Consider the following 25339-nt stretch of genomic DNA (forward strand, 5'->3'; position numbering starts at 1 on the left):
CAGGCGCTGCAGGGCACAGGACGCTCGCTGTTGTTGCCAAGCTGCGGCCACCATGGAGGGCAGGCTGGCGGCCCGGGGCGCCGGCCGCCATGGTGCAATGCCTGATTGTTGCATTGCCCACAGGCAAAGTGGTATTGGCAGCCACTCGTGGCAGGCTTGCAAGGCCGCACCTGCACCCGGGAAGCGCGAGCCAGGCTGGGGCGGGAGCCGAAAGCCCTGGAGGACACCTGAGCGGCCTGCATTGTGCACCTGTCAAGTTGTGATTCACGACGTAATAGGCAAAGATAGGCAGCAATAGGTAGGAATCTTCGTTTATGAAGATGGGTAGTAGTGCCCGCTGGGCGCTACGGCCGCTGTGGGCGCTGTTGCACAGGGTCGCGGTCAGAGGGCTTGCATCAACAGCCGTCTAATAACAGCCTGGGTGGTTGTTGGTGGCCAGCAACAAATGGATAGCTTGGGGTGACCGCCGTTGATCGGCACGCCAGGCATGGCAAACCGGTCGTGCATGCCGCTGCCGCCGCCGCCGCCCCGCGGCCCAGGAACTCAGAGGAGAGTGAGAGTCACCGCCCGGGGGGAAAGTTGTGATGCTTGCTACCAGCTTCTCGTCAGGAATCGCTGGAAGCCCCGCTCCCTGCTCCACCCTGCTTTGCACCAGATGGCGGTCCTTGCTGCCAGAGCGACACATTCCGACAAACAGCGTTCCTTGGCCCCTCTGCCCTCGTGTTATCTCGAGCGCTGCCTCACACTTCCTCCCAGCCAGTGTGTCGGGCCGCTGCCCCGCGTCCCTTCTCTTTCGGGACTCATCAAGCCTCATTTTGACGCTACCTAGGCTCCCTTTGGGCCGGATCGGTCACCTGAGAGCCCTGCGGGCGCTGTATCTAGCTGAAGCGCCACCCGGTGGGATCGCCACTGGCGCCCTGCGGCGACGCCGCCCGCTCCCTCTCGCCCCTCGCTCTATGCCTATGGCTGCTGGCGGTGCCCACCCCCTGGCCATTGCCCTGGCACTGGTGGTGCTCGTCGCGCCGGCTCGTGTTGCGGCGGCCTGTACCAACAACACCGTCAACGGCAAGCTACAGTGGCCCGCGTACAGCAACTTCGTGGTCCTCGCCACAGCCACGCAGGACTGTGGCTTCAAGAACAACACGCCCTGCAACTCCTGCTACCTCTACCGCACGTATTCGCAGCCTGCAGCCGGGGCAGGCAAGCTGTGGTCCTTCAGCACACCTGGGAAGCCCGGCGTGCCCCCGAATGCCTCCACCGTGGTGAAATACGACCACATACTGGTGATGCCTGCCAGGGGCTGCCGCGGCGTCGAGGAGTGGCGCACCACTAAGTGCGGAAGAGAGGACAGCTGGTAAGCTGACACGTGATGCGGCGGCGCACGCAGCGGCGAGGGGTGGGGCGCTGGACCAGCTGGCCGCCCTGCTTGACCGGTCAGGACTGTGCCCATCGCCTGTCACGCCCGCATCCGCTTGGTGCTACCTGCAGGGATCAGGCATGGAGCCTTGTGCGGGCAACGCAGGCCAAACGGACCAAGGCGTTTGCTATCAACGCCACCAAACGCCGCACTATGCATCAGGTGCACAGTGAGGAGTGGGTGCGCTATCTTACTGTTGTGGGGCTGCGCCTGTGCTAAGCTGGCTGCCCGCCGCCTGCACTGAACACCTGGCATGCCTGCCCTGGAGCTGCGGTGCAGATGCATGTGCATGTGGCGCAGCTCGACACAGCACTGCAGACCTTCCTCAAAAGCGTGGCAGTGGATGCCCCAGACTGGAAATATGCAAATTGCACCGGGTGGCAGAGCTTGAGGTGTGCAGCCACCAACAAAGCCACGGGAGTGGCTGCTGTGTGCAAGTCGGTCAACGCTGGGCGGGGCCCCTCCGATGCGGTGCCTTTTGAAAGCGTCTACGGCACATACAACAGCACTGCTACCATGCTGGCCACCACAGCAGTTTACTCGCCGCGTGACAATGTCTTTTGCGTCCTTCGGGCAACTGACCGGCCGGTGGGCAGGCGGCCAGCTGCGGCATGCCCTGCTGCCGTCTGGGCGGCACAGGCTGCTTCCTTCCCATCTGTGTGTTGGGTTGATGGTGTGCTGGCTGCCCCTGTTGCAGGCTGAGTGTCTGCTCCGATGCAAGACGGAGTGCCAATCAAAGGCTGGCATCAAGTGCCCGTGAGCCGCCCCACCTTCCTGTGGTGGTCAGCGCCTCCTGGTGGTTGGTCGTGCGTTATTACATGGCGGGAAGTCCGAGAAGGATGGCGGATACAGGCACCGCTATGTATTGCAGACTGGCAGACTGAACCTAACCGACATAGGGATGCCCACCAAATGCTGCTGGGCAAGTGTTGACCTTGCATGGCAGATACGTGTATAAAACAAGAAGCAAAAATGTGTGAACGTGTGAAATAAACAGCAGAAGTGCTAGAATATGAGCAGATCTCTCGGGGGTGAGGCGCGGCGTAGGCGGCGACATGCGGGGCAGAGGGGAGTCAACCACCACAGACTCAGTTGGAGGGCATCTTGTACTTCTCCTCCAGCTGCACCCAGATCTTGCGCAGCTCGGCGTCTGCAGAAGGACGCAGCATGGGGGTAGGAAGCGGGTCAGCAACCGGCGTGGACAGAGCAAAGATTTGTGCAGCACATGCGCAGACCACGCAACGCACATAGTAGGCGGCACAGAGGCCGCGACCTGGCAGCTGGCACTCACTCTCGGCGAAGCTGCTGTCGATGATGGTGGAGTTGTCGGCGGTGGCGCAGCGCTCAGGGGTACCCTTCACGATCTTGGACTGCCAGCTGGGCACGGAAGTGGCGCCAGTGCCGTCCAGGCCCTCCTCCTTCATCAGCGACAGGTAGCGCTGCAGGCGCGCCTTCTGGGAGCGGCGCGCATCCTTAGAGTCGAAGGCGTACGGAGCCTCCTCCTCGCGCAGCATGGTCTGGCCGCCCTGGTTGCACACGTCAGCGGGGCCGGCCACCAGGCGCATCTGGCGCGGGGTCATGGGCTGCAGCGGGGTGTACAAGGCAGAAAAGAGTTGGAAACAGTTTGCCAACTTCAGGTCGCTTTCAACAACAACAGATCCAGCAGGAAAGAGGCTGACGGGCACACACTGGCAACCCGTGCTTCTCACCGGCATGGCGGTCAGGTCCAGGTGGGTCTTCACGCCATCGACCACGACGTAGGCGCTAGTGGGTGCCACAAACTCCATGTTGGGCGAGGCATCCTCAAAGTCGTTGGCCCAGTTGTGGATCTGCACGCCGGTGACGACTGCAGCAGAGGAGAGGAGGGCAGTGCAAAGCGGGGAGAGGCATAAGAACTCTGGTCGGCACAGCTGCGTGGCACAGCCAGCTGTACAACACGTGGGCTGCACGCCAGGCTGCACATCAACTCACCGGCGTAGTCGGCCTTGTCGGTGTTGACAGTCTTGGAGATGAGGAACTCCAGATCGTCGGAGATGGTGCGCTCAGCCACCTTGGTGATGTCGACTGTGAGGGAAGAGAGGTGGGGAAGCAACCAGTCAGCACGTGAGAATACGCAAATTGGTGAGGCAGGCAGCAGGGCGTTGAACTGGACAGCATGTGGGTGGGTGCAACACAGCCATGCTGTGGCACCCACCCAGGGACAGGTTCTTCACAGACTCGTCGGTGTTGCCCTCGTGCCTCAGGCGGCGGGCAATGCGCTGCTTCAGAATGCTCATCTCAGGGTCCAGAGCATCGTGCACTGCAGGTGTAAGGTTGGGTAGCTGTGTGAGCAGCTGATCACACGAGAATGTGTAAGGCTGCCACACAGCAGCAAGCAAGGCGCATCAAGATGGGCCAGCATGCAGTCGGCCCATGGCTCACCGCCGGGGATCTTGCAGTTGCAGGTCAGGCCCTCGCTCTTGATCTCGTTGGTGGCCTTGATCAGGGCACCGCAGGCGCAGGACTGGCCGGGGCGGCCGGGGCGGGACATGGGGCCCACCTCACCGCTGGCGTTGATGCTGCAGGCAGGCAGGAGGGAACGATGAATCAGGATGCGGCAGCTACAGCGAAACAGCACCAGAAAGACTGAGCATGCACGTTGCCGCCAAGCCAGCTGCCCCGCGCCCACCTGATGTGGGGGAACGAGAAGAACACATAGCGCTCCTTGTTGCTGCTGCACAGAGGAGAGTGGCTGAAGCCGGCGCCCATGCCAGTCACGCCGCAGGTCAGCACGCCGCCCAGGCCGTTGGTGGAGAAGGCGGAGCCAAAGGTCTCCTCAATGCGGTGCTTCAGGGTCAGGGTCACCTCGTCGCGACACAGGTTCACCATGGCTGCGGGGCAGGTTGACAGTACAATTTTGTTTGAGCTAGGAGGGGGAATGGGGGCAGCTGCCCAGACACTAGACAGCGAGAGATCTGGAGATGAAATGCAGGCATGCCGACAGTGCGACCCGTCCTCACCGATGGAGTTGTCGCCGGTGAACCCAAAGGCGTACAGAGCCATCTCCACGCGCTGCATGAAGTCGTCCGCGCCCAGAGAGGAGGGGAAGTGCTTCTGCACGGCGTTGGCGCGGCCTGGACGGGGAAGGAGAGCAATAGACGAGCCAGCGCATGTGTGGGTATGCATGCATGCAGAGGGTCCGACTGCCTCAAGCCAACATGCATGGCCAGCAGGCAGGCCATGCAGCCTAGCTCACCAGTCAGGTACTCGACCTCGGCCGACTCGGGTGCTGCCTCCAACGCCTCGCTCCTGGCGGAGGCACGGGCCACAGCCTCGGGGCCGCCGATGATGATGGTGCCATCAGACTCCACCACAATCATCTTGCCGTTGGCCTCAATCACAGTGTCCTCGCCCTCGGTGGCGGCTGCAGGGCATGGTGTGTGGGGTTTGGAGGGTTCAGAGATGCGATGTTGGGGGGGCAGATGCATCTGAAGATCAAGAAGCGGGGCCAGGTGGCAGATCTGAGAGCAACTCCATGCAAACAAATCATCCCATCCCTCCCCAACTGGCTGGCATGCTGGCAGAGAGCTGGTCAAGCATGTTTGCTGTTACACAGAGGGGGGCATAAGCCTGGCCCTCGCCGTGTCTCCCACGGACGGGGTGGTAGTGGACCAGGCACTGGCGACAAGTCAAAGGTGCACTTGCATTCTGCGCTGCCTGAAGTGCTTGCTGCTGGGGCGCTGAACGAGTTTGCGGCGTGCTAGAGATCGCAGAACGGCCCTGCCCAGCCTCACCCTCGGTGGCGGCGGCGTGGGTGAACACCAGCCGCTGGCGGCGTGCCTCGGCCTTCTGCGCAGGGCGGCGAGAGTTCAGCCTGCATGCTGCCTGCATGCTGCTGCGGTGAGCGCGAGGCACGGTGGCCTTGTGCGCACCGCCGCTGCAACAAGCGCAGGTGGTGGTGCGCATGGTGGCAGAGCTCAGGGCGAGGGGCATGGCTGCAATGTGAGGTGTCGTTGATGATCAAACTGGAGTACCGAAGCAGCGGGGTTGGATGCTTGACATTCCCAAAAGTTCTCCAATAACATGCTGCGGCGTGCTGTCCTGCATGGCAACCACGCATCGCATGCCCCACACCTATACCACCGACCTGCTGCATGCATACACTGTCTCTTCACAGCATAGCTGCTGCGACACCACCTGGCCCTCTTTGGCACCGCTTCAGCCACCAGTCTTCACGGTCTGTGATCCTACTCCCCTCCACATCTACTCCAACAGTCCCAGACCCCGCCCCCACCCCCCGTGATGAGCTCCTTCAGCCTGCTAAAGCCAATGGGGGCGGCCGCGCCCCCCAGCGCGGCCCTGGCACGCCCCGCCGCCGGGCAGCGCCCGCTGGCGGCGCAGCTGCGCCAGCGCCAGCCGGGGCTGGCCGCCCTGACCCAGCGCCATCACGCCGCTGCCTGCCGTTGCAACCGGTGCGGCCGCGGTGTGGCTCTGCGCACCTCAGCTGTGGCCAACACCGACAAGCGGGAGCAGCCGCACCCCTACTTTACCGACGAGTGGAAGGAGTACAACCGCCAGTTCCAGCGCCCGGTGCGTGCCAGGCTGGGCCTACACGGCCTCTACTGTCCGCCACATCTGCACAGCAGGCAGTATGCCAAGTGGTGTTGAACGCAAAGAGAGCTCTGTTGCCGGCCCAGTTGCCTGTCCACCAACGTCTCCAACCCGAACTCACCAACACAAAGCTTCCCACGTGCAGGTGTTTGACTTTGAGCGCTGGAAGACCCATCGCAGCTCCAGCCGTTACCTGCGCCACGTGCTGGGCATGGGAGACTCCAAGATTGTGAGCAGGGCCTGGCTGCTATCGCATCTTGCATGTGTATGCCCACAGGTGCTAATGTTGTGTATGTTGCAAATTTCACCAAGGCTTGCTGCCCTGGCTGCCACAGGTGCAAGGCCTGGCCAAGCCCCTGGCCTATGTGATGACTCTGGCCACCGGCGTGGCCCTCTACCACACGCTGGCAGAGGTGAGCTGCCACCCGCTTCCACCCTGTTTCCACGCAGCAACTTACTGGTTAGGCTGCCGAGTTTTGACACGCCTGGTGCCGTCTGCCGCAGGCTGGCTACCTGACTGATGTGCCCGACCTCAAGGCCACCAACGCGCCCTTCGGCCTCACCTCCTTCGCCCTGTCCCTGCTGCTGGTGTTCCGGTGAGCGCTGCTTCAGCAGGTTAACACGCCGCTCTGATTGATGCCGGTGAATCTGCTCTCCCAGTCCATGAACCAAGTCCTTGTCTTCGAGCCCATTTCGACTCAATTCCTCCTGTCCTGCTGTCTCTGCCCCCCACCATCTGATCGCAGCACCAACACCAGCTACCAGAGGTGGGATGAGGCGCGCAAGATGTGGGGCTCCATGGTGAACCGCAGCCGCGACTTCACCCGCCAGGCTCTGGGCTATGTCCCCTACTCCCAGCCTGAGCTGCGCTCGATGCTGGTCCGCTGGAGCATCGCCTACCCGTGAGTTGGCGGCTGCTCTCACGGCTTGCTGGCCTGGCCTTATCTGGCCTGTGCACGTGTTGTAACTCACCCGCTGTTTTTCAATCACCCTGCTCCTGACGTGCTGCAGACGTGCGCTGATGTGCCACCTGCGCCCTGGCGAGAACATTGAGGAGGAGGTGAAGGACATCCTGAAGCCAGAGGAGGTCAAGGCCCTGGCTGCCTCCACCCACCGCCCCAACTACTGCATGCAGGTGCATTGTGGTGCTGGTGACATGGCTGGTTTTTGTTGGCAGCAGCTGCGAATGCATGCACAAATTATATAAGGTCCCAAAGCTGACGGTTGCTCCTGCTTACTGCTGCTGTCTGTGACTTTTGTTTCCTGCAGGTGCTGACTGCATGCATCAAGCAGGCGCAGCTGCCGGCAGCCGTCACCAGCAACCGTGACAGCTATGGCGCTGTTCCCGCGGGTGCTGCGTACCGCATGGACGAGAACCTGACCGTATACTCGGATGTGACTGGTGGCTGCGAGCGCATCCTGCGCACCCCCGTGCCCTTGTCCTACACCCGGTGAGGGCCCCGTCTTCTCACGTGTTGAGGCACAGACCTGCGTGGCTTGTTGCCCGCCTTGGCCATCACCCGCCCACCCGCCCTGCTCCCTTGCCTCCCTGCTTTGCAGCCACACCTCTCGCTTCATGATGATCTGGCTGACCCTGCTGCCCTTCACTCTGTGGGACAACTGCGGCTGGGCCATGCTGCCCATCACCTTCATTGTTTCCTTCCTGCTGCTGGGTGAGCAGCTGCAGCCGGCTACTGCGGTAGCAGCACACGTATCCTGGCAGTGCATGCCGCTGACTCGAAGCCAGCTTGTGAGACGCCCCACCCACCCACCACTTGGCAGTTTGTTGAGCATACTATCACCCGCGCCGGTTGCAGGCATTGAGGAGATTGGCGTGAGCATTGAGGAGCCCTTCACCATTCTGCCGCTGGAGACCATTGCCCGCACCATTGAGGCCAACCTGCGCGAGCTGGAGGCCACCCATGGCCCTGCCACCCTGGGCAAGGCCCCTGAGGGTGCCATGAATGCCACCGAGCTGCTGTACGAAGTGATCCCCAGCGCAGCCCCCGCTGACACCGTGAACGCCAACTCGAATGGCGCCCAGATTGCCGTCAAGGCATGAAGCATTGCACCAGTTGTTCTGCTGATTGGGGCAGCCACGCAAAGGCAACAACGCCCCGACGGTCCCACCCATCAGGGCCACGTGCTTGCTGCTGCACGGCCCTCATTTCATACCTCCCGGTGGGTCTATAGCTGTTTGACACATTTTATCACGTATACGTATCAGCACTCAATCCCGGCGTCTCCTCGGCTACTCTTAGGACGTCCCAACGATTCCTTCTGCTCCTCGGTCCACAGCACTCGCCCGCCACCCTGTTCCATCATGCTGGGCATGTACAGCCTTCGCTTTTGCTTCGCATCTGTTCCATTCTACATGTTACATTACATGTAAGAACAACTTGGACACCTGCTGAATAGAGCGGAGTATGCACTATGAGAGGTCAAGCATGCAAAGCATCAAGCCCGGTCGAACATGAGAGGTGGTAGAAGGAAGAGAAAGGGCTGTACAAGAGGCCCAGATCAGGCCAATCAAAAAGCTCACACTGAGAAGGTGCAGAGAATGCCAAAACTGTGTGGCTGGTCCACCACCCACCAAGATTAAGCGGGGAAAGGGAGCATCGGCCAGGCCACCTGCCAGCATTTGCGCTCGCTAAACTAGCTAGCATCTCACTCACAAACATCCTCGTTAACCGCCTACCCATAAGTGTGCATGCCTATTGTCCATGTCCGCTCCTACTCCTGGCCAGACGGTGCTCGCTGCCTCCCTGCGCCGCCGCCGCCGCATCTGGTGTCCCCCGAGCTCCGTCGCGCGGACGGCGCGTTGGCGAGCGCTGCCGCAGTGCGCGGCGCACCCCTGACGGCGAGCCGGTGTCCTGGCCTGCATTGACAGCCAAGGGGAGCCCAGGACAAAGATTGCATGTGGAGAGGAGCTACTGCAGGAGGGTGTGTTGGGCAACGAATGCCGATATGTATGGGAAATGGTGGTCAATAAGCACGATTCATGTTGAGCTGCTACCCACCTGCAAACCTTGGCGAGGGCATGTGCACCACATGATACTCTGGTGCATACTGCTGCAGCTGCGCCACTGCTGCCATATAGGTGCCCGCCGCCCCCGACTGCTGCTGGTGCAGCTGGTGTGCAGCTGCAGCGCCAGCCGCCGCCGATAGGTGTCGCTGGCCTGGGCTGGCAGCAGACGGGGCGGCGGCCGCCGTCCTGCCGCGCCCCGTGGCGATGGGCTTTAGCTGCTTCGGAAGAGGCACAACGTCTACCTCGCCGCCCTCCTTTGAGGACCACTTGCCAACAGGCTGTCCAGGCGGCAGGTGCTCCTGCTGCTGCAGTCTGCGCTGCTTCCGGCGATACAGCAGGAAGCCAGCCAACACAGCCGCCAGTGCCAACACCGCGCCAGCAGCGCAGGCAGCGATGATAACTGCCATGTTGCTGCTGCTGCTGCTGGCAGCAGTGTTTGTCACGGTGCCGCCGTCGGTTGAGGGCACAGGAATAGAGGCTACAGGAGTAGAAGAAGGGGTGGTAGCCACTGCTGGTGTGGGGTTGGCAGGAGCAGCGCCAATGCTGCTGCCGGCAGGGCTTGGTGTCGCACCAGTGGGGCTGTTGGCCAGAGGGACACAGTCGGCACAGTCCTGTGTGCCGGGTGGCTTGCTGCTGCCGTGGCATTGTGCATCAGGCAGGGTGTTGGTGCTGGCATCGGTGCAGGTCACCGTGCGAGTCTGCAGCGTGAATAATGGTAGGGCAAGCTGCAAGTCAGCAGAGCAGCAAGCTTCCCAAAATGGATCCAAAGGCAGTTACTTGAAAATTGTGATGGGTCGCCTGCCTCGTCAGAAGCCAAGCACGCTCACCTGCGTGCATTCAGCAGAGCATGCGCTCCAGGGCCCCAGCTTCCAAGTGTGGATGCTGTCGGGGACACTGACGGTGCCGGAACCGGCGCTTTGTGCGGCATCTGCGCAACCGGGCAGAGATTGAGGCAGGTATCACCATTGTTAAAACACAGCTCCACACTCAGCGAAGGTGCTGCAGCCATGCAGCAACAGGACACTCACCGGCTGCAGGTGCCGAGGCATCCGGCCCCACCGAAGCCACCGTGGCAGATGCGCTGTGCAGCGTCACAGGCGGCAGCTCGCCCCGCACTCCCTCGCCACCGGCAGTAGTGATGCTGCACCACAGCAGGCAAGGTGGCGTTGGTGGCAGTCAGTGGCAGCAAAGTTGGCCAGCTGTGGCACTGCCTGCCATCCTGTCGAGCACAGCAGCTGATTGATGTGCATGTGAGCGCCACACCTGAAACTGTACTGGCCCGAGGCACCTGCCACACCATCGACAACAAATGCATAGCCGACCCCAGCCTTGAGAGAGGCCTGAAAGCAGGAGTACGTGAGGGAAGGACACTCAGCGCAGCGTTGCACAAATGACCCAGGAATGTGTCCAGCTCCGGGCCAGCGCAAAGCTAGCCAGAAAGCAGGGTCATACTGCGTGCCTCGACACTTGCCGTGAGGGAGGGCAGCATGCCACACGCGTTGTTGCTGCAGGCCGTGGCGCGCAGATTGCCACCGCTGTCCACATCGGCCAGCATGTAGAGGCGGGAGTCAAAGGTGTTGGCCAGCGAGGCGCTGCCGCAGAGCGAGGCAGTGACGGTGCAGTCAGCCACAGGCTTGAAGTAATAAACCACATCCTGCAGCAGCCGGGGGAGGCATGGCAGGCAGGGGTCGGGGGAAACTAGGGGTTCAGGGCCTGCTACCATGTTGATGTAGGGCATGACATACCCATGGCCGCTATGTGCTCACCGGTGCGCCACCAGAGTCCGCATCAGCAGCGCCGCACACCACGTTGTAGTCGTCGCGGTACTGTCCTGTACTGCCTGCACCACCTGTACTGCCCTGCTCGGTGAAGGGTAGCTCAAGCACCACCTTGGGATAGTTGAGCGTGTCGCCCTTGCTGTCAGACAGGGTCACTGCCACCTGCATGTCCAGGAGCAGGAGGGGCAACGGGAAGGCGGGGCAGCTGGGAGGTGCAGCAGGGCAGGGTTAATTGGGATGGGCATGGTTGGTGCAGGGGTCATTCAAGGGATGCGATGCAAGGCAGGTACATGTTCCGCTTGTGGGCAGCGGCAGTCTATCAAAGCAGGGGTGTGGTATCCAGCACGGGCAGAAAGAAGAAGGCGCAACGCACCTGGTCGGCTTTGAACCGTGAGTCGGCAGAGGCGGACTGCACACGCACCACCATTGGCTTGCTGTCGGTGCTGTAGAAGGGGAACACTGCAAGCAGGGCACGGGGTACTGTAGCGTCAGTTTGGTGGCACTGCAGCAGCCATCTTCCATCTGCGTTTTGCCCTGCAAGGCAGGGGCTGCGGGGCACATCCTGCTGCCCTATGCCGCGCATCCCCCACCTGTCAGCCTCACGCTTTGCGCCTGCTTCCAGTTGTTTGGGGTGAACTGCAGGCTGCGTGGCTGCAGGGAGCCTCGAGAGGCATCTGCAGCAGGCAGGAGGGCGGCGGCATGCATGGCATCTCAAGCACCTGATCACCGCAGTACCAGTGCGGGCCGCTTTGTGCCCTGGTTGGCATGCTGCTGAACTGGTGTGCAGAGCACAGCCAAGGCTGATTAACCCACCAGCTGTAAGCTCTACTGTCACGATGCTGGCAGGCTGCTGCAACAATGTCACGGTAAAGGTGAAGGGGCCGGATTTGGCAGACGCAATGGAGAACTCGGTCGGGCTGATGCTCATGGCCGCCGCCCCGCTGCTCGCGGGCGTCTGGAGCAGCAGGTTTGCGGTGCTGGTCTGCATATGCATGACAGCGAAGCACCAGAAGTTCTCAGGCACACAGGCAGGGCAGAATGACCTGCAGGAGTTGCCTAGTCGGCTTACGCCAGCGATCACCATGCAAAACCCTCCGGCGTCTCCTGCCTCCTCGCCCGGCAGCGCTGTTTCCCGCACCTGCTCCAGAGTGGCAAAGCCGCTGCCCGACACCTCGCTCAGCTTGTCCGCGGCGGCGCTGGCGGTCAGGCGACGGTGCATGGCGGCCGGTGTCGTGCCGCCGGCATTCTGGAGAATCTGAGCCATGACGCCTGCCACAAACGGTACCGACTGAGAGGTGCCGGTGCGGAGCCTGCATGAAGTGGCAGGGGACCCGGCAAGACAGCCAGGTTAGTTGGAGAAGCAAATAGGACGGCTGCGGAGCATGTGCGCACAACCAGCGCAGCTGCCAGCTCGGGGTTGCTTTTGCACAGCCAGCTGTGCTGCCGCCGCTCACTGCTGCGCATCATCGGAGCTGGCGGCGGCGCTGAGGATGTTGGTGCCTGGGGCAAACAGATCGATGCATTCCCCATAGTTGGAGCCCTTGCCTGCGCAGGCACGCACATGCATCATGCATCTGTCAGGGAGAGCCATCACGTGAGCAGCAACACACCCGTAATGAGCATCAGGCAACGCATCTGGCATTGTTCGAGAAAGGAGATCATCCCCCTCTGCTGACGCGCAAGATCCTTCGCCGCGCCCGCGGCCTGCTCTGCCCAGCGGGCGCACCCCTAGACAGCCACAGGCGCTGGTCTCCATCTGTGCTGGCTCCCACGGTGACGGCGGTAGCCTCGCGCGCGGGGCTGCTGTCGCAGGCATCCATGTCTTCGTTGCCGGCAGCCACCACCACATGAATGCCTGCCTCAGTCACAGACTGCACCGCCTCATCCAGCTGCAGCTGCACCTCGCCTGCAAGAATGGAAAAAGGGGAGACCAATCAAGGGAGGGTCATTTGCATATGAGGGGCAAGGCATTGAAAGCACCAGCAACAGTGTGCGGCTTGTCAGCAGATGGCAGCAGCAGGGCACGGCACCTCCGAGCGACATGCTGACGATTGCAGGGCGCAGCGCATTCTGCTTCAGCCAGTCCAGCGCCAGCAGCACGTCCGACACTGCGGCGGCGGGGTTGATGGTGCAGCAGGGTCAGCAGGCTTGTGGGCAGATGCTATCGCGAGCCTCCAATGCGTTCAATACACCACGAGCGGTGCTGAGATGCATGGTTTAAGCAGTGTAAGTGCCTCCCCTGGCTGCCCACCTGCGCCGTTGCCCTCACAGTCCAAGATGCGCACGGCATGCAGCGTGGCGTCTTTGGCCACACCGTATGTCAGCCCGCCGACCACCGCCGCCACGTGCGTGCCATGCCCCTCGCAGTCTGCATGTAGTGCGAGCCAGCTCATGCCATCAATCATTCCATCAGCCGAATCATACAGCTTGGCCACCAAATGACCTTCTTGTAGGGTGCAGTCATATTTCATCCTCTGTAAGACAAACAGATGACAGCAGCTGCCTGCCCCTTCCTTGTCACAAACCTTCCCTTCACCCACCCTGGTCGCTGTATTCAGATGGGAGAGAGGGGGCCGCAAACACCTCTGATGCACGGCTGCCAGGGCGGCCATCCAAGTGCTTGAACTCGTTGTGGGTGGCACGGATGCCCTGCAGGGTTGGCATCGACACACGCTATGACAAGCGGCTGCCATGTCTGATACAGCACGTTTGTATTCAGCAGCGCTGCAGCATGTGCCCGATGCATTGGTGCGACAGATACGCCTGGCATGCTTTCGCGCCCATTTGCGAGGTCCAGCAAGCGCGCCGAGACAGCTCAGCTCAGCCGAGCTCGCTCGTCCAGCCAAGCTCGCTCACCCAATTCAAGCCCCTGTCCCCAAGCCCAGCTCACCGTATCCATGATATAAACGTGCACCCCACTGCCGGTGGCGGCATATTCGTAGCGCCCATCCAGCGGCAGCGACAGCTGGTCCAGGCGGTCGAGGCCCCACAGCTTGGCGTTGGGCGTGTCGCCGCCCACCTGCTCCGTTGCGGCCAGCCCGCGGCGGCGGCGGCTGCCCTCGCCCCGCAGGTCCACGGCGCCGGCACGTGCTCCCCGCAGTGACACATGTCCGTCCAGCGCCACGCTCCGCAGCTGGTGGGCATAGGCCTCAAGGAAGCGCGCCAGCTGGCGGCGACTGAAGCGCGCGGCAAAGCCGTGCAGCGCCGAGGCGTAGCGGTGCGTGCAGCTGGCGTTGAAGCGGCCGGAGCGTGGCGTGGCGCCCTCGGTGCAGGCTGTGCCGCTCAGGTCGGTGCCGCCCTGCTGCTGCTCCTGGCCCTGCCCTGCTCGCCGCCACACCGCAATCCAGTGCTCGGTGGGCTCCCTGGCCGCTGCTGCGGCGCTGGCGCCGTCATCCAGCGACTGGGCCGTCAGCTCTGCCCCACCCGCCGTGGGGCTGCAGCTCCCCAAAATGGCCACACGCAGCGCCAGATGCTGCAGCTCGGGTAGCTGGCTGCACGGCACCGTGCTCGCCGCACCCGCACCTCCGCCACCGCCAGCATCTCCCAGGTCCACCGCCGCCTGCGCGCCACCCAGCACTGATAGCAGAGCCATCAGGCCGGCCAACAGCCTCTGCCGGCAGACACGCGTGTTTCCGACTCGCATTGGCGTTCAGTTGCAAGAGATCTATACACGCGAGCTTGTTGCAGCCTCGGAGGGCTCCTGATGGTGGCGGATGCCGCTCTAGGATGGAAAGCGGGACCGCCCACCGCAGCAGGCGCAATGGGGTGGCAGGTAGGTAGTGTGGTGGCTCTCCAGCCACTACCGGCGCAGTGCAGATGCACGGACAGGGATTTCCATGTGCCCCCGAACGCGAGTAAACAACGCAACAGGCAACAACGGCGCAACAGAAAGCAGAGTCGCCAGCTCAGCGCACGGGCGCCGGCGCTCCCTGCACCAATGCCCGCCAGAAGAAGCTTACAAACAGCAATAGGCAGCAGGTGGCGACTGGCAGGATAAAAACACCATCCAGATCATTAAACTAGAAATACCGCCCTCGCGTCTTCTTGGGCAGGCCGTCCCGCTCGTCGCCCTCGCCGCTACGCCGCTGCTTTTTGCCTCTTTGGCTGCCGTCCCCATGTTGCCCATGCTTCTTGTGGTGATGGCCGCGCTGCTGCTGCTGGCCGTCAGGCCGCTGCTGCCGCTGCTGCCCGAGGCTAACCGCCATGCCCTCATCCGACACTGACTTGCCCCCCGGGTTGGCCGCCTCTGCTGCCGCCGCTGTGGCCTGCCGCTCCCCCTCTGCCGCCTCTGCTTGCAGCTGGTCCGTCTGGGCATTGAAGCCAAAGCTCATGCGACCCACTGCGCCGACGCTGCTGGCGCCACCGCCGGGCGGCGGGTCGCCCTCGGCAATCACTACGCATCGCGTGCGCGCCCCCTCCACCACCCAGTGTGCCTGCAGGGAAGGGCAGTGGGTGTGGGGACGAGGTAAGGCCCAGGAGCACACGCGCACGCCACGGCCCTGGCGGCGCGCCGCCGCTCGTGCCGGTGTAGCCTCCCGCACCTCTGCGTCCTCCTGCTGTGCCTGCTCCTCCTCCTGCTGCTTCTGCGCCTTCTGCATGAATTTCAAGCCTTTGAGCCTGCTGCTGAGTTGCGCCATGGCGGGTTGTGGCCGGCTGGACGGCGAGCCGGCCACGCGGTTTACAGTTGTTTAAGCGAAGATGTGCAGAGATGGTCGCGAAGTGTGGCTCTTGCAACATGCATGCAGCAGGCCAGGAAAAACGGGGCATGCCCAGCTGGCATGTTTGGCGCGCGCCATGGCGGCTTGATCAGATGCCTCGACTTCCATCATCAGCATCTCACAAGCTGTGCAGCAGCAGGCACTGTCTCCATCGATAGCTCATCCGCCGCCTTGCTCTTGCACCGTCTCGACCGCGGCGCCGCTTTCTCGCAACATGGACCGCACGCACTGAGGACCCATCATGTCAGAGAGCAGGAGGCTGGCCAAGGCGGCCTCCACAGGTGCAGGTGGGTGGGGCCTGGCGCCTGCGCACCCCCTGTTAAGCGTTCAATTAGGTGGAGGCGGGCCGGCGTTCGTGCAAGCTGGCGTTCGCGAACGCTGGCGCCCTGCCATCCCATGCAGACGTGGGGAGCCGCCGGCAGAACAAGATGAAGCAGGTGTACCGTTTGCTGCGGCAGGGGGACATTGGGGAGTCTCTGGCCAGCAAGACGGTGCGTGGAGCGGCCCTACCGCCGCCACCGTGGCGTTGGCGGCGGCGGCGCCGACAGCACCACCCGGCCTCACTGTGTAACACGCGCGATGCCCTTCTGTTGCCACCAAGCACATGTGTGGATTCCAGGAGGGCAGAATGTGCGGTAGATGCAGCAGGGCCAGCCTACAGCGTCACCGGCCTTGCCTCTTTGGCGGGCAATGCCTGCAGGTCTATGTGCTGTGGCCAGATGATGGCACGTGGTACAAGGGCCGGGTCACGAGTTGCGATATCGAGAACGCGAAAGCGACCATTTATTACGACGAAACAGAGGAGACGGAAGAGTGTGACCTGAAGGAGCTGATAAGGGACGGCCAGATTGCGTTCAGTGAGTGAACCCCGCGACACACGGTCCTGCATGCAGTAGCCGGATTGCGGTGTGTATTGTTGGCAGGCGCCCTGCTGACGGTTGGTGCCTCTACCGCCTGCACTCCGCAGAGGAGCCGCGCCCCGTGGGTCACAAGTGCAAGAGCGGCGAGATTGGGCTGGACCAGCGCTACTACGGGCGCAAGCCTGGTGACGCAGCGCTGGAGGACAGCGACAGCGGCAGCAAGGGCGGCGAGGGCGAGGGCAGTGAGGAGGAGGCGGATGCCGGCGCCGTGCAGGACAGCGACTCTGGTGAGCGCACAGGCCGAGCCCGCTGCGCTCCTGCCCCTGGCACAGGCGGCCAGGGCTGCCGCCAGCTGCTGCCGAGGTGGCTGGAACGGGCGGTTGGCAGCGCTGGCAGGGGGCACGCAGCAGCCGCAGGACGCGCTGCTGTGCCTCCCACCTCCCTGCACCTCTCCTGCCACCTGCCTTACCCGTGCAGATGTGTCCTTCTCCTCCGGGGAGCTGGCAGGGCGCAAGCGCAAGCGCGGCGCCGAGGACTCCGATGACGAGGTGCACCTGGAGGACTTTGAGAAGCGGGAGATCATGCGGGTGGGTGATGGCAGCAGGAGAATGTGGGACGGGTGGACAGGTGGGGGCAGATGGTGGCACGAAGTACGAGGCGTACTGGCCGCTGCTCTGCTGCAGCACCGAGTCGCGCGCCAGCAGCGCCGCTGTCCTGTACGCCCTGCCCTTGCTGCTGCGCCTCACCGGTGCTGGCTGTGTGGGCGTCTGCGTGCTGTGCAGGACATGAGCGACGACGAAAAGCCGCTGGGGTTCCGTGCCGATGAGCTGGAGCGCAAACAGAAGAGGCAGCAGGCGCAGCAGAAGCGCCAGCAAGCGCCAGGGTCAGGCAGCGCCAAGAGCGCGGCTCCAGCATTGGCAGGTGGCGCGGCAGCGGCACCCAAGAAGGCGGCCGCGGAACAGCCCGTTCCTCGGCGGCGGCGAGAGGCGGCGGCGGGTGTGGCGGCTGCCGTGCAGGCCGTGGCGGCTGTGCAGGCCGCAGCGGCGGCGGACGGTGAGCCTGGCGGACGGACCTGCCTGGACCCTGCTGCAAGTGCGTGCATCCGTCCTGCATCCTGCACTGCCCGGGTCGCCTGCCTTTTGTGTAGACCTGCTGCCGCCTGCCTTGCCTGCAGCATCATCAGACGAGGAGCCCGCCTCAGCGCGCAAGCACCGCCAACGGCAGCAGGCGGTGGCAGGCGCAATGGACGAGGATGATGAGGAGGCGGAGGCAGAGGCGTTTGCGCGCAATTTGCTGGCCCGCGTGACGGGGAATGCGGCGGGGCACAGGGAGGCGGGGTCGACAGCGTTCTATGGGCGGCAGGGTTCTGGGGGGCGCGAGCTGGGCCGACGCATGTCGACAGGGCAGAACGAGGAGGAGCTCCGGCAAAAGGTGGGTGTAAGGTGTGGGCGGGGCCAGCGGGAATTGTTGGTGGGGGCAGCACAGCGTTCATAATGATGGGTTGTGTTGCGATGGGGCGCCCAGCGTTGGGGGCTGCTATGCCTGGGGGCTACTATGCCCCGGCAGGCTGGCAGCCATGCATCTGCAGCAGGCCCGCTGCCCACCGTTGCCCTTTTGCCTGCGGCATTCCCTGCAGGTGCGTGGCGGCATCCAGCAAGCGCTGGAGTTGGTGGCCACGGAGGCGGCGGGCGAGGCCGGCAGGCTACCAGAGCCCGCGCCAACGGCAGAGGCTGTGGAGGCCGCCCTGTTCAAGCTGTATGGTGAGCTGCCAGTGGGGGTCTAGATCCTGTGGCTTGCCCAGGCAGGCATACAGCCTGCGGCTGCAGGCGTCCACGCTGACCCCCGCATCCACTGCCCCACCACACTCTCTGCTGCCCTTCCTCCACCACCACCAACCCCACCCGCCCTCCTGCAGGTGGCACCACCAAGGACTACAAGCAGAAGTTTCGCACCCTGCAATTCAATCTCAAGGTAAGCCTGCACCTCATGCTGCTGGTACTTCTGTGTCTCTGCAATTCCGCTTCAGGCAGCTTGTTGCCAACTGTGCTGGCGGGCTCAGGAGCGATTTCCCAACCGCCTCACGCTTCCCCACAAGCGCAGGATGCCCACAACCCGGACCTGCGGGCCCACGTGTTGCGCGGAGACATTGCCCCCGATGCTTTTGTGCGCATGACCGCCACTGAGCTGGCAAACAAGGTTTGTGACAACTGTCACGTGATGTATAACACACACATACACACACACATGTGGTGGTTGGGGGGATTTGGCTTGTGAACGGGCTAGGCTTGGGGAAGTAGAGACAGCCCATGGTGAGGTCGGTTGTTGTCGCTGTTGCCCTGTTGTCCTGCGTGCCTCTTCATCTGCCCTTGCTGCTGGTGGCGGCATACCGCAGGAGCTGGCGGCATACCGCAAGGCCAAGGAGGAGGAGGCACTGAAGATGTCGGTGCTGGATGCTGAGGCAGCAGCCAAGTTCTCCACTGCTGCTGCGCTGGATGCACGGGACAAGCTGGCCATCCCTGCCTCAAGTGGGTGTGGGGGTTAAGGCGACTGCGGCCTACTTTGCATTTGGTGATGCAAACACGGTGCATGGCTGCTCAGGCCCCGAAAGTCGGCGATTGCTTCCCTCAGCAACACGCGCCTATTGCTCTGCCTACTGCAGTGATGGCAGACAACGGCATGTTGGCCGCACGGGAGCCCACGCCCGAGCCGGCGGCCCACAGCAAGCGCAGCCCCTCTCCAGGAGCGGGTGCCGCTTCTGCGGCCGCGGCTGACAGCGCGCCAGCGGCGTCGCCGCGAGGGGCCCAGCAGTCGACACTGCTGGGGGCTGGGGCGTCTGGGCCGCTGGGCAAGGTGGATGGCGGGGAGGGCAGCGAGTACCGTGTGTCGGATTCGATGGATGCTGAGCTGGCGCCAGCTGGCGGTGATGAAGAGTATGACCCAGAAACCGCTTTCGCGGAAGATGATGCCAAGCCCGCAGCAGCAGCGGCACCGGCGCTGGACTGGGCCGCCATTAAGGCTGCGGCGGCATCAGCGACGGCGGAGGAGCGGCAGAGCGGCATGCAGCTGCTTGGGTCGCTTGACTCGCTGCACGCTGGCTCCAAGCAGGAGGGGGCAGAGGGCAAGCACGAACACAAGCTCAAGCACCACCACCACCGGCGGGAGCATGCCTCGCCCCTAGAGCTGCCGTCGCCGCGAGAGGTGAGGAGGGCGCAGCATGTCTCTGCTGAAGTCACCTCGCCACCCTTCCTCTGGCGAGGAGGCCTTTGCTATGCTACTGGCGCCTGCCTAACCTAATGTATCACACTTGTCCTGTGCTGCCTTGCAGTTGGGCGATCAGCCGCTGCCTAGCCCTGTGGATCCCGGGTCGCCCCACTCCCTGCGCTACCTGCTGCTGCCCGCCGTGGACCCGTCCTGCCTGTTTGGCAAGGGTGCGTGCTGCTTTTCGCCTGGGCAGCCTTGCTGGGTGTGAAGCATGGACTGCTAAGAGGCTTCCTTCTTGTGGAGTGCACTTTAAAGAGATGAGATGCCAGCTATTCTAATCTCCAAGGCCGCACCTCCATGTCTTCCTACCACCATTATATCCCCATGCCCTTCTGCATTCTTGCAGGCGTGTGGGAGGGGCAGTTCTTTGTGCCAGGCGTGGGTGCCTTCCTGCTGACTGCCGACGCGTTGGCCGGGTCTGGTGACGTGGCGGCACTGCTGGGGGACCGGGAGGTGGGTAGTGGCCACTGGCCGCGGCTTTACTGTGATCTTTTGAGGTGCTTGCGTGTGCATCTGGGCAGCCCAAACCCCTACCCAGCAACAGCAAGGGTGTACATTTGAGTCGATCGCGCATATGTGGAGACGTAGTGAAGCGGAGCTGAGCAGTGCCGGGCATTGGCTGACCTGCCTGTGCCTGTGCACTGCTTGCAGATCGAGGTGAAGGGTCGACTGGCGCTGCAGAAGCTGGACAACTTCCTGACTGACCTGCGCCATTCACGCAGCAGGACCGGTGAGCGGACCAGCGCGTGGCAAGTACCTGCCATGCATGGGTGTGCAGCGCACTCCTGAGCTGCACACGCTGCTGCAAGCGCCCTGCATTGGCAGCTTTCCCAGGGCCCTATTGCCTACAATGTGCAGAGCTCTGTTGGCTGACCGTTCCTTTTTCCTCTACTGCTGGCGCTTGGCTGTTTGCTGCAGTGACGCTGGGGCTCCTGTCCCCTGCTGACGACTGCCAGCCTGAGGAGCGATCGGCCTTGCAGGAGGTGCGTGCTGGTTCCCAGCTGGTAGTTTATCATTGCTTGCCAGCATGCCATGTGGTACATTATATGGTGCCCGCATGGTTTCCTCTGAATTTCACACCTCACCTGCTGCCTGCAGCTGATCGGCCAGTACAGCGCTCGCGGCCGCACCGGGGTTGCCACCCCGTCTCGGGATGTGGAGGCGTACCTGCTCCCCGCGTGTGGCATCGCCGATCGCCTGTTGACTGCCACACATAGTGCAGGAGGCTCGCAGGTGCGGTGTAGCGGCGTTGACTTCGGAACGTGCCCGCCAGCCACTGTTTTCACAGCACCTGTGCTGACCTCGCTGTGTGGTTGTGCACTTTTTGTCTATTGTGAAGGTGGAGGCACTGCTCCCCGGCGGCAGTAACCAGATCGGGCCACACCAGCTGCTGCTGGTGATCATCCACCGACGGGTGAGCGGCGCGCCAGTGGTCCTGATGCCAGCTGGCTGCTCTCAGGAGCAACCTGCAACCTTTATCGGGGCTGGCTGACCACACTCCCTGCTAACCAGCCAGGTGCTATGGTCGTGCAGGACTGGCGACCTCCCTATGACTTTGTACGCCCTGTCAAGCGGCCGCGTGTGCACCCGCCGCCTGGAGCGGCAGCGGCTGAGCCAGCACCAGGAGCCGGCGAGGCAGCACCTGGAGTCTCAGCACCGGTGCTGCCGCCACCGCCAGTGCTGCCTGGCATGCAGCCACAGCAGCAGCAGCAGCAGCAGGATGGTGCAGCGGCAGCGCCAGCACCACCTGTTGCACTGCCTGAAGGGCTCGATTTTGGAGCAATCAGTGCTCTGGCCGCTGCCCTGGGTGTGGGCCCAGCTGCACCTGAGCAGCAGCAGCCATTGTCGGGCCCAATGGATCGGGCGCCACCGCAGGCCGCGCCGTCACTCCAGATGGATCAGCTGCAGCAGCTGCTGGCAAGCCTGCCGCCCGCTGCTGTGGTTCCGGGAGCTGCCGCGGGCGTGCCTGACGCGGGCGCACAGCATGCAGAGGGCAGGCAGCGGCGGTCGCGGTGGGAGGGCTCAGAAGAACAGCAACAGCAGGGCCAGGGTTTGCCACAACGTCTGCCACAGCAGGAGCAGGATGCACAGCTGCAGCAGGCGAAAAAGCGGCGGTCTCGCTGGGAGGGCTCTGAGGAGGAGGGCGGCAAGGAGCCGCCGGAGCAGCTGGCATCCTCTGTTGCCCCGCCTCCTGCTTCCACAGCGCCAGCCCCCGGGCCCATGGGTCCCATGCAGCGGGCAGGAGCCCTGCAGCAGCCGGGCATGAGCCAGCCTCCGCCCCCACAGCAGCAGCAACAGCAGTATGTGCTGCCCCACGGCATGCAGCCCTACCAGCCGCAGCTGAATGCCCCGGAAGGGCAACAGCAGCAGTATGGCATGCCACCTCAGCCGCAGTTCGACATGCGGGGACCACAATTCCAGCAGCAGCAAGCAGGCATGATGCCACCGCGCCACACCGGCGGCTTCTCCGCCAGCAGCGGCCCTCCCCAGCAGTCGCTGCCCATGGCATCTCAATACCCTGCGGCAGGCGGACCGCAGCAGCCTCCTCAGGAAGGCTTCCCTCCGCCAGCTGGCCCACCCATGTATCACCCACAGCAGCAGTTTGGCGGCGGTCCGCCTCAGCAACAGTATGGCGAGGGCGGCTTTGGGGGCCGGGGCGGGAGGATGGGCGGCCGCTTTGGCGGCGGCGGCAAAGGACGCTGGGGTGGCCGAGACGGTGGCAGAGGGAGGGGAGGACGTGGCGGGCGGCCACGCTATGAGTGACTTGGGTGTTATGTGAACATTGCATCACTTGGTGATGCTGCACCTGTAAGGAGCCACCACACAAGGGCTGTCGAGCAACATCTGCTTGCCGCGACCTGCTCAGTTTACAGGTGGAGGACTAGTACACTCAGTGTTCACTCAATTGCGCGCAAGACTCTTTGCCGCAAGTGTAAGAGATTTGTGTACTGGGATAATTCGGTGATCAGTTGGTTGATTTGTGGCTAACCAGCACACAAACTCCAGGAACGGAACAGGACAGCAGAAAAGAAGGGGCCAGTGAAGGAATTGGGAGCTGGAATGAATGCAACAGGGGCTAAACTAGATAGCGGTCACACCGTGATACAACTTGGTTAATTGAATGTTGCTGACCTAAATTACTGGGAAACGAACAGCACGGCCCAAATGAAATGGGAACGAAACAAAGCCATTCAGCAAAGCAGCCTGGCGCAGCATGTAGCGTAGTTGTCAGTGCTTCTTGTAGGCGACCTGCCATCCTCAGCCTGTGAGGTCCTCATGCATTGATGGAGATCCTGCCATTGGCAGCACTGGGGATCATGTCGTAAAGCAGCTCGGTGGCATTCACCTGCCCGGGCCCGGCCTTGCCCAGGGTGGCGGGGCCGTGGGTGGCCTCCAGCTCGCGCAGGTTGGCCTCAATGGTGCGGGCAATGGTCTCCAGCGGCAGAATGGTGAAGGGCTCTTCAATGCTCACGCCAATCTCCTCAATGCCTGCAACCGGCGCGGTGATAGTATGCTCAACAAACTGCCAAGTGGGTGGTGGGTGGGGCGTCTCACGAGCTGGCTTCGAGTCAGCGGCATGCACTGCCAGGATACTTGGGCTGCTACCGCAGAAGCCGGCTGCTGCTGCTCACCCAGCAGCAGGAAGGAAACAATGAAGGTGATGGGCAGCATGGCCCAGCCGCAGTTGTCCCACAGAGTGAAGGGCAGCAGGGTCAGCCAGATCATCATGAAGCGAGAGGTGTGGCTGCAAAGCAGGGAGGCAAGGGAGCAGGGCAGGTGGGCGGGTGATGGCCAAGGTGGGCAACAAACCACGCAGGTCTGTGCCTCAACACGTGAGAAAGATGGGGCCCTCACCGGGTGTAGGACAAGGGCACGGGGGTGCGCAGGATGCGCTCGCAGCCACCAGTCACATCCGAGTATACGGTCAGGTTCTCATCCATGCGGTACGCAGCACCCGCAGGAACAGCGCCATAGCTGTCACGGTTGCTGGTGACGGCCGCCGGCAGCTGCGCCTGCTTGAGGCAAGCAGTCAGCACCTGGAGGAAACAAGAGTCGCAGGACGGCAGCAGTAAGCAGGAGCAACCATCAGCTGTGGGACCTTATATAATTTGCGCATGTATTTGCAGTGGCTGCCCACTAGCAGCCAGCCATGTCACCAGCACCACAATGCACCTGCATGCAGTAGTTGGGGCGGTGGGTGGAGGCAGCCAGGGCCTTGACCTCCTCTGGCTTCAGGATGTCCTTCACCTCCTCCTCAATGTTCTCGCCAGGGCGCAGGTGGCACATCAGCGCACGTCTGCAGCACGTCAGGAGCAGGGTGATTGAGAAACAGCGGGTGAGTTACAACACGTGCACAGGCCAGATAAGGCCAGGCCAGCAAGCCGTGAGAGCAGCCGCCAACTCACGGGTAGGCGATGCTCCAGCGGACCAGCATCGAGCGCAGCTCAGGCTGGGACTCAGGGACATAGCCCAGAGCCTGGCGGGTGAAGTCGCGGCTGCGGTTCACCATGGAGCCCCACATCTTGCGCGCCTCATCCCACCTCTGGTAGCTGGTGTTGGTGCTGCGATCAGATGGTGGGGGACAACACAGCAGGACGGGAGGAACTGAGTCGAGATGGGCTCGAAGAAAAGGGCTTGGCTCTTGGACTGGGGGAGCAGATTCACCGGCATCAATCAGAGCGGCGTGTTGGCCTGCTGAAGCAGCGCTCACCGGAACACCAGCAGCAGGGACAGGGCGAAGGAGGTGAGGCCGAAGGGCGCGTTGGTGGCCTTGAGGTCGGGCACATCAGTCAGGTAGCCAGCCTGCGGCAGACGGCACCAGGCGTGTCAAAACTCGGCAGCCTAACCAGTAAGTTGCTGCGTGGAAACAGGGTGGAAGCGGGTGGCAGCTCACCTCTGCCAGCGTGTGGTAGAGGGCCACGCCGGTGGCCAGAGTCATCACGTAGGCCAAGGGCTTGGCCAGGCCTTGCACCTGTGGCAGCCAGGGCAGCAAGCCATGGTGAAATTTGCAACACACAAAATTGCAGCAGGCTGTGGGTAAGACATGCAGATGCAATAGCAGCCAGGCCCTGCTCACAATCTTGGAGTCGAAAATGCCCAGCACGTGGCGCAGGTAACGGCTGGAGCTGCGATGGGTCTTCCAGCGCTCAAAGTCAAACACCTGTACAGCGGGATTTCTGGCAATCGAGTTAGACTGCAAGCGCATGCGACGCTGGAGATCGGGCAACACCGACGGTGCACTGCTGCATTATACACCAGTAGCATCAAACTCGGGGCGGGGAGGTGGAGAGGCCCTTAGCAGCCGACGCACCGGGCGCTGGAAGCGGCGGTTGTACTCCTTCCAGTCATCGCTGAAGTAGGGGTGCTCCGGCTCCGTCTTGTCGGTGCTGGCCACAGCCAAGGTGCGCAGGGCCGCCCGGCTGCACCGGCTGGTGGCGCAACGCTGGCGAAGGGCGGCCAGACCAGCGGGCTGGCAGTGCCGAAGCGTCGAGCCCCGCGCTTGGCGCTTGGCAGCCGGCGTGGCTGCCACTGCCACAGGCTGCACCCTGGCGCCGAGGAGGATGGCCATTGAGCGTGCAGGTGCTTGTGCAAGTGGGGGGAGATGGGGAGTGCTGTCCCTGTGAGGCAGCGCAGCCCGTCGACACGCCGGGGGATGGGTGATAGGCTGAGCGCAACTGCAATCGTGC

The 25339-nt window shown here is 63.0% G+C and overlaps 6 protein-coding genes across 6 annotated transcripts; 3 read left to right on the forward strand and 3 right to left on the reverse strand.

Annotated features, from left to right (window-relative positions):
• Nucleotides 1-690: 690 nt before the first annotated feature.
• On the forward strand, nucleotides 691-2177 carry CHLNCDRAFT_58487 (expressed protein; the record flags this gene model as incomplete). The annotated part of the gene is made up of 3 exons (XM_005845748.1): nucleotides 691-1354; nucleotides 1489-1597; nucleotides 2115-2177. The coding sequence occupies exons 1-3, from the start codon at nucleotides 957-959 to the stop codon at nucleotides 2175-2177; spliced, it is 570 nt and encodes a 189-aa protein (XP_005845810.1). The 5' UTR covers nucleotides 691-956.
• Nucleotides 2178-2505: 328 nt separating this feature from the next.
• On the reverse strand, nucleotides 2506-5287 carry CHLNCDRAFT_53648 (hypothetical protein; the record flags this gene model as incomplete). The annotated part of the gene is made up of 10 exons (XM_005845861.1): nucleotides 2506-2567; nucleotides 2709-3000; nucleotides 3127-3263; nucleotides 3389-3481; nucleotides 3612-3716; nucleotides 3839-3975; nucleotides 4086-4287; nucleotides 4417-4530; nucleotides 4653-4820; nucleotides 5191-5287. The coding sequence occupies 10 exons, from the start codon at nucleotides 5285-5287 to the stop codon at nucleotides 2506-2508; spliced, it is 1407 nt and encodes a 468-aa protein (XP_005845923.1).
• A 438-nt stretch (nucleotides 5288-5725) lies between these two features.
• Nucleotides 5726-8413, forward strand: CHLNCDRAFT_58489 (hypothetical protein; the record flags this gene model as incomplete). The annotated part of the gene is made up of 9 exons (XM_005845749.1): nucleotides 5726-5986; nucleotides 6153-6236; nucleotides 6343-6420; nucleotides 6512-6603; nucleotides 6754-6909; nucleotides 7019-7142; nucleotides 7277-7458; nucleotides 7568-7680; nucleotides 7825-8413. 9 exons carry the CDS (start codon nucleotides 5726-5728, stop codon nucleotides 8067-8069), a joined length of 1335 nt encoding a protein of 444 aa, XP_005845811.1. The 3' UTR covers nucleotides 8070-8413.
• A 3571-nt stretch (nucleotides 8414-11984) lies between these two features.
• CHLNCDRAFT_25519 (hypothetical protein) lies at nucleotides 11985-14405 on the reverse strand (the record flags this gene model as incomplete). Its single annotated transcript, XM_005845862.1, has 7 exons — nucleotides 11985-12123; nucleotides 12268-12358; nucleotides 12540-12714; nucleotides 12839-12921; nucleotides 13065-13287; nucleotides 13704-13805; nucleotides 13890-14405. Coding segments are annotated over 7 exons (1329 nt in total), but the record flags the coding sequence as incomplete, so codon positions are not given.
• Nucleotides 14406-15772: 1367 nt separating this feature from the next.
• Nucleotides 15773-22415, forward strand: CHLNCDRAFT_53651 (hypothetical protein; the record flags this gene model as incomplete). The annotated part of the gene is made up of 19 exons (XM_005845750.1): nucleotides 15773-15818; nucleotides 15934-16022; nucleotides 16232-16388; nucleotides 16499-16678; nucleotides 16869-16978; nucleotides 17174-17444; nucleotides 17566-17822; nucleotides 18028-18151; nucleotides 18307-18362; nucleotides 18492-18587; nucleotides 18784-18916; nucleotides 19051-19589; nucleotides 19717-19819; nucleotides 19999-20105; nucleotides 20304-20382; nucleotides 20571-20635; nucleotides 20751-20885; nucleotides 20992-21066; nucleotides 21186-22415. 19 exons carry the CDS (start codon nucleotides 15773-15775, stop codon nucleotides 22413-22415), a joined length of 3852 nt encoding a protein of 1283 aa, XP_005845812.1.
• Nucleotides 22416-22507: 92 nt separating this feature from the next.
• Nucleotides 22508-25312, reverse strand: CHLNCDRAFT_32075 (hypothetical protein). Its single transcript, XM_005845863.1, has 9 exons — nucleotides 24964-25312; nucleotides 24730-24813; nucleotides 24547-24624; nucleotides 24364-24455; nucleotides 24059-24214; nucleotides 23826-23949; nucleotides 23508-23689; nucleotides 23285-23397; nucleotides 22508-23141 (listed from the first exon to the last, which is right to left on the reverse strand). The coding sequence occupies exons 1-9, from the start codon at nucleotides 25219-25221 to the stop codon at nucleotides 22927-22929; spliced, it is 1302 nt and encodes a 433-aa protein (XP_005845925.1). The 5' UTR covers nucleotides 25222-25312; the 3' UTR covers nucleotides 22508-22926.
• Nucleotides 25313-25339: the final 27 nt, after the last annotated feature.

This window comes from Chlorella variabilis (assembly GCF_000147415.1).
Source record: "Chlorella variabilis unplaced genomic scaffold CHLNCscaffold_16, whole genome shotgun sequence".
Lineage (NCBI taxonomy): Eukaryota > Viridiplantae > Chlorophyta > Trebouxiophyceae > Chlorellales > Chlorellaceae > Chlorella > Chlorella variabilis.

Coding starts and splice junctions, on each gene's coding strand:
- CHLNCDRAFT_32075 (XM_005845863.1), bottom strand. CDS start 25,221: ATGGCCATCCTCCTCGGCGCCAGGGTGCAGCCTGTGGCAGTGGCAGCC. Junction 24,814..24,963: donor ACCGCCGCTTCCAGCGCCCG/GTGCGTCGGCTG, acceptor CCCGCTGTACAG/GTGTTTGACTTTGAGCGCTG. Junction 24,215..24,363: donor TCCCTGCTGCTGGTGTTCCG/GTGAGCGCTGCT, acceptor ATCTGATCGCAG/CACCAACACCAGCTACCAGA.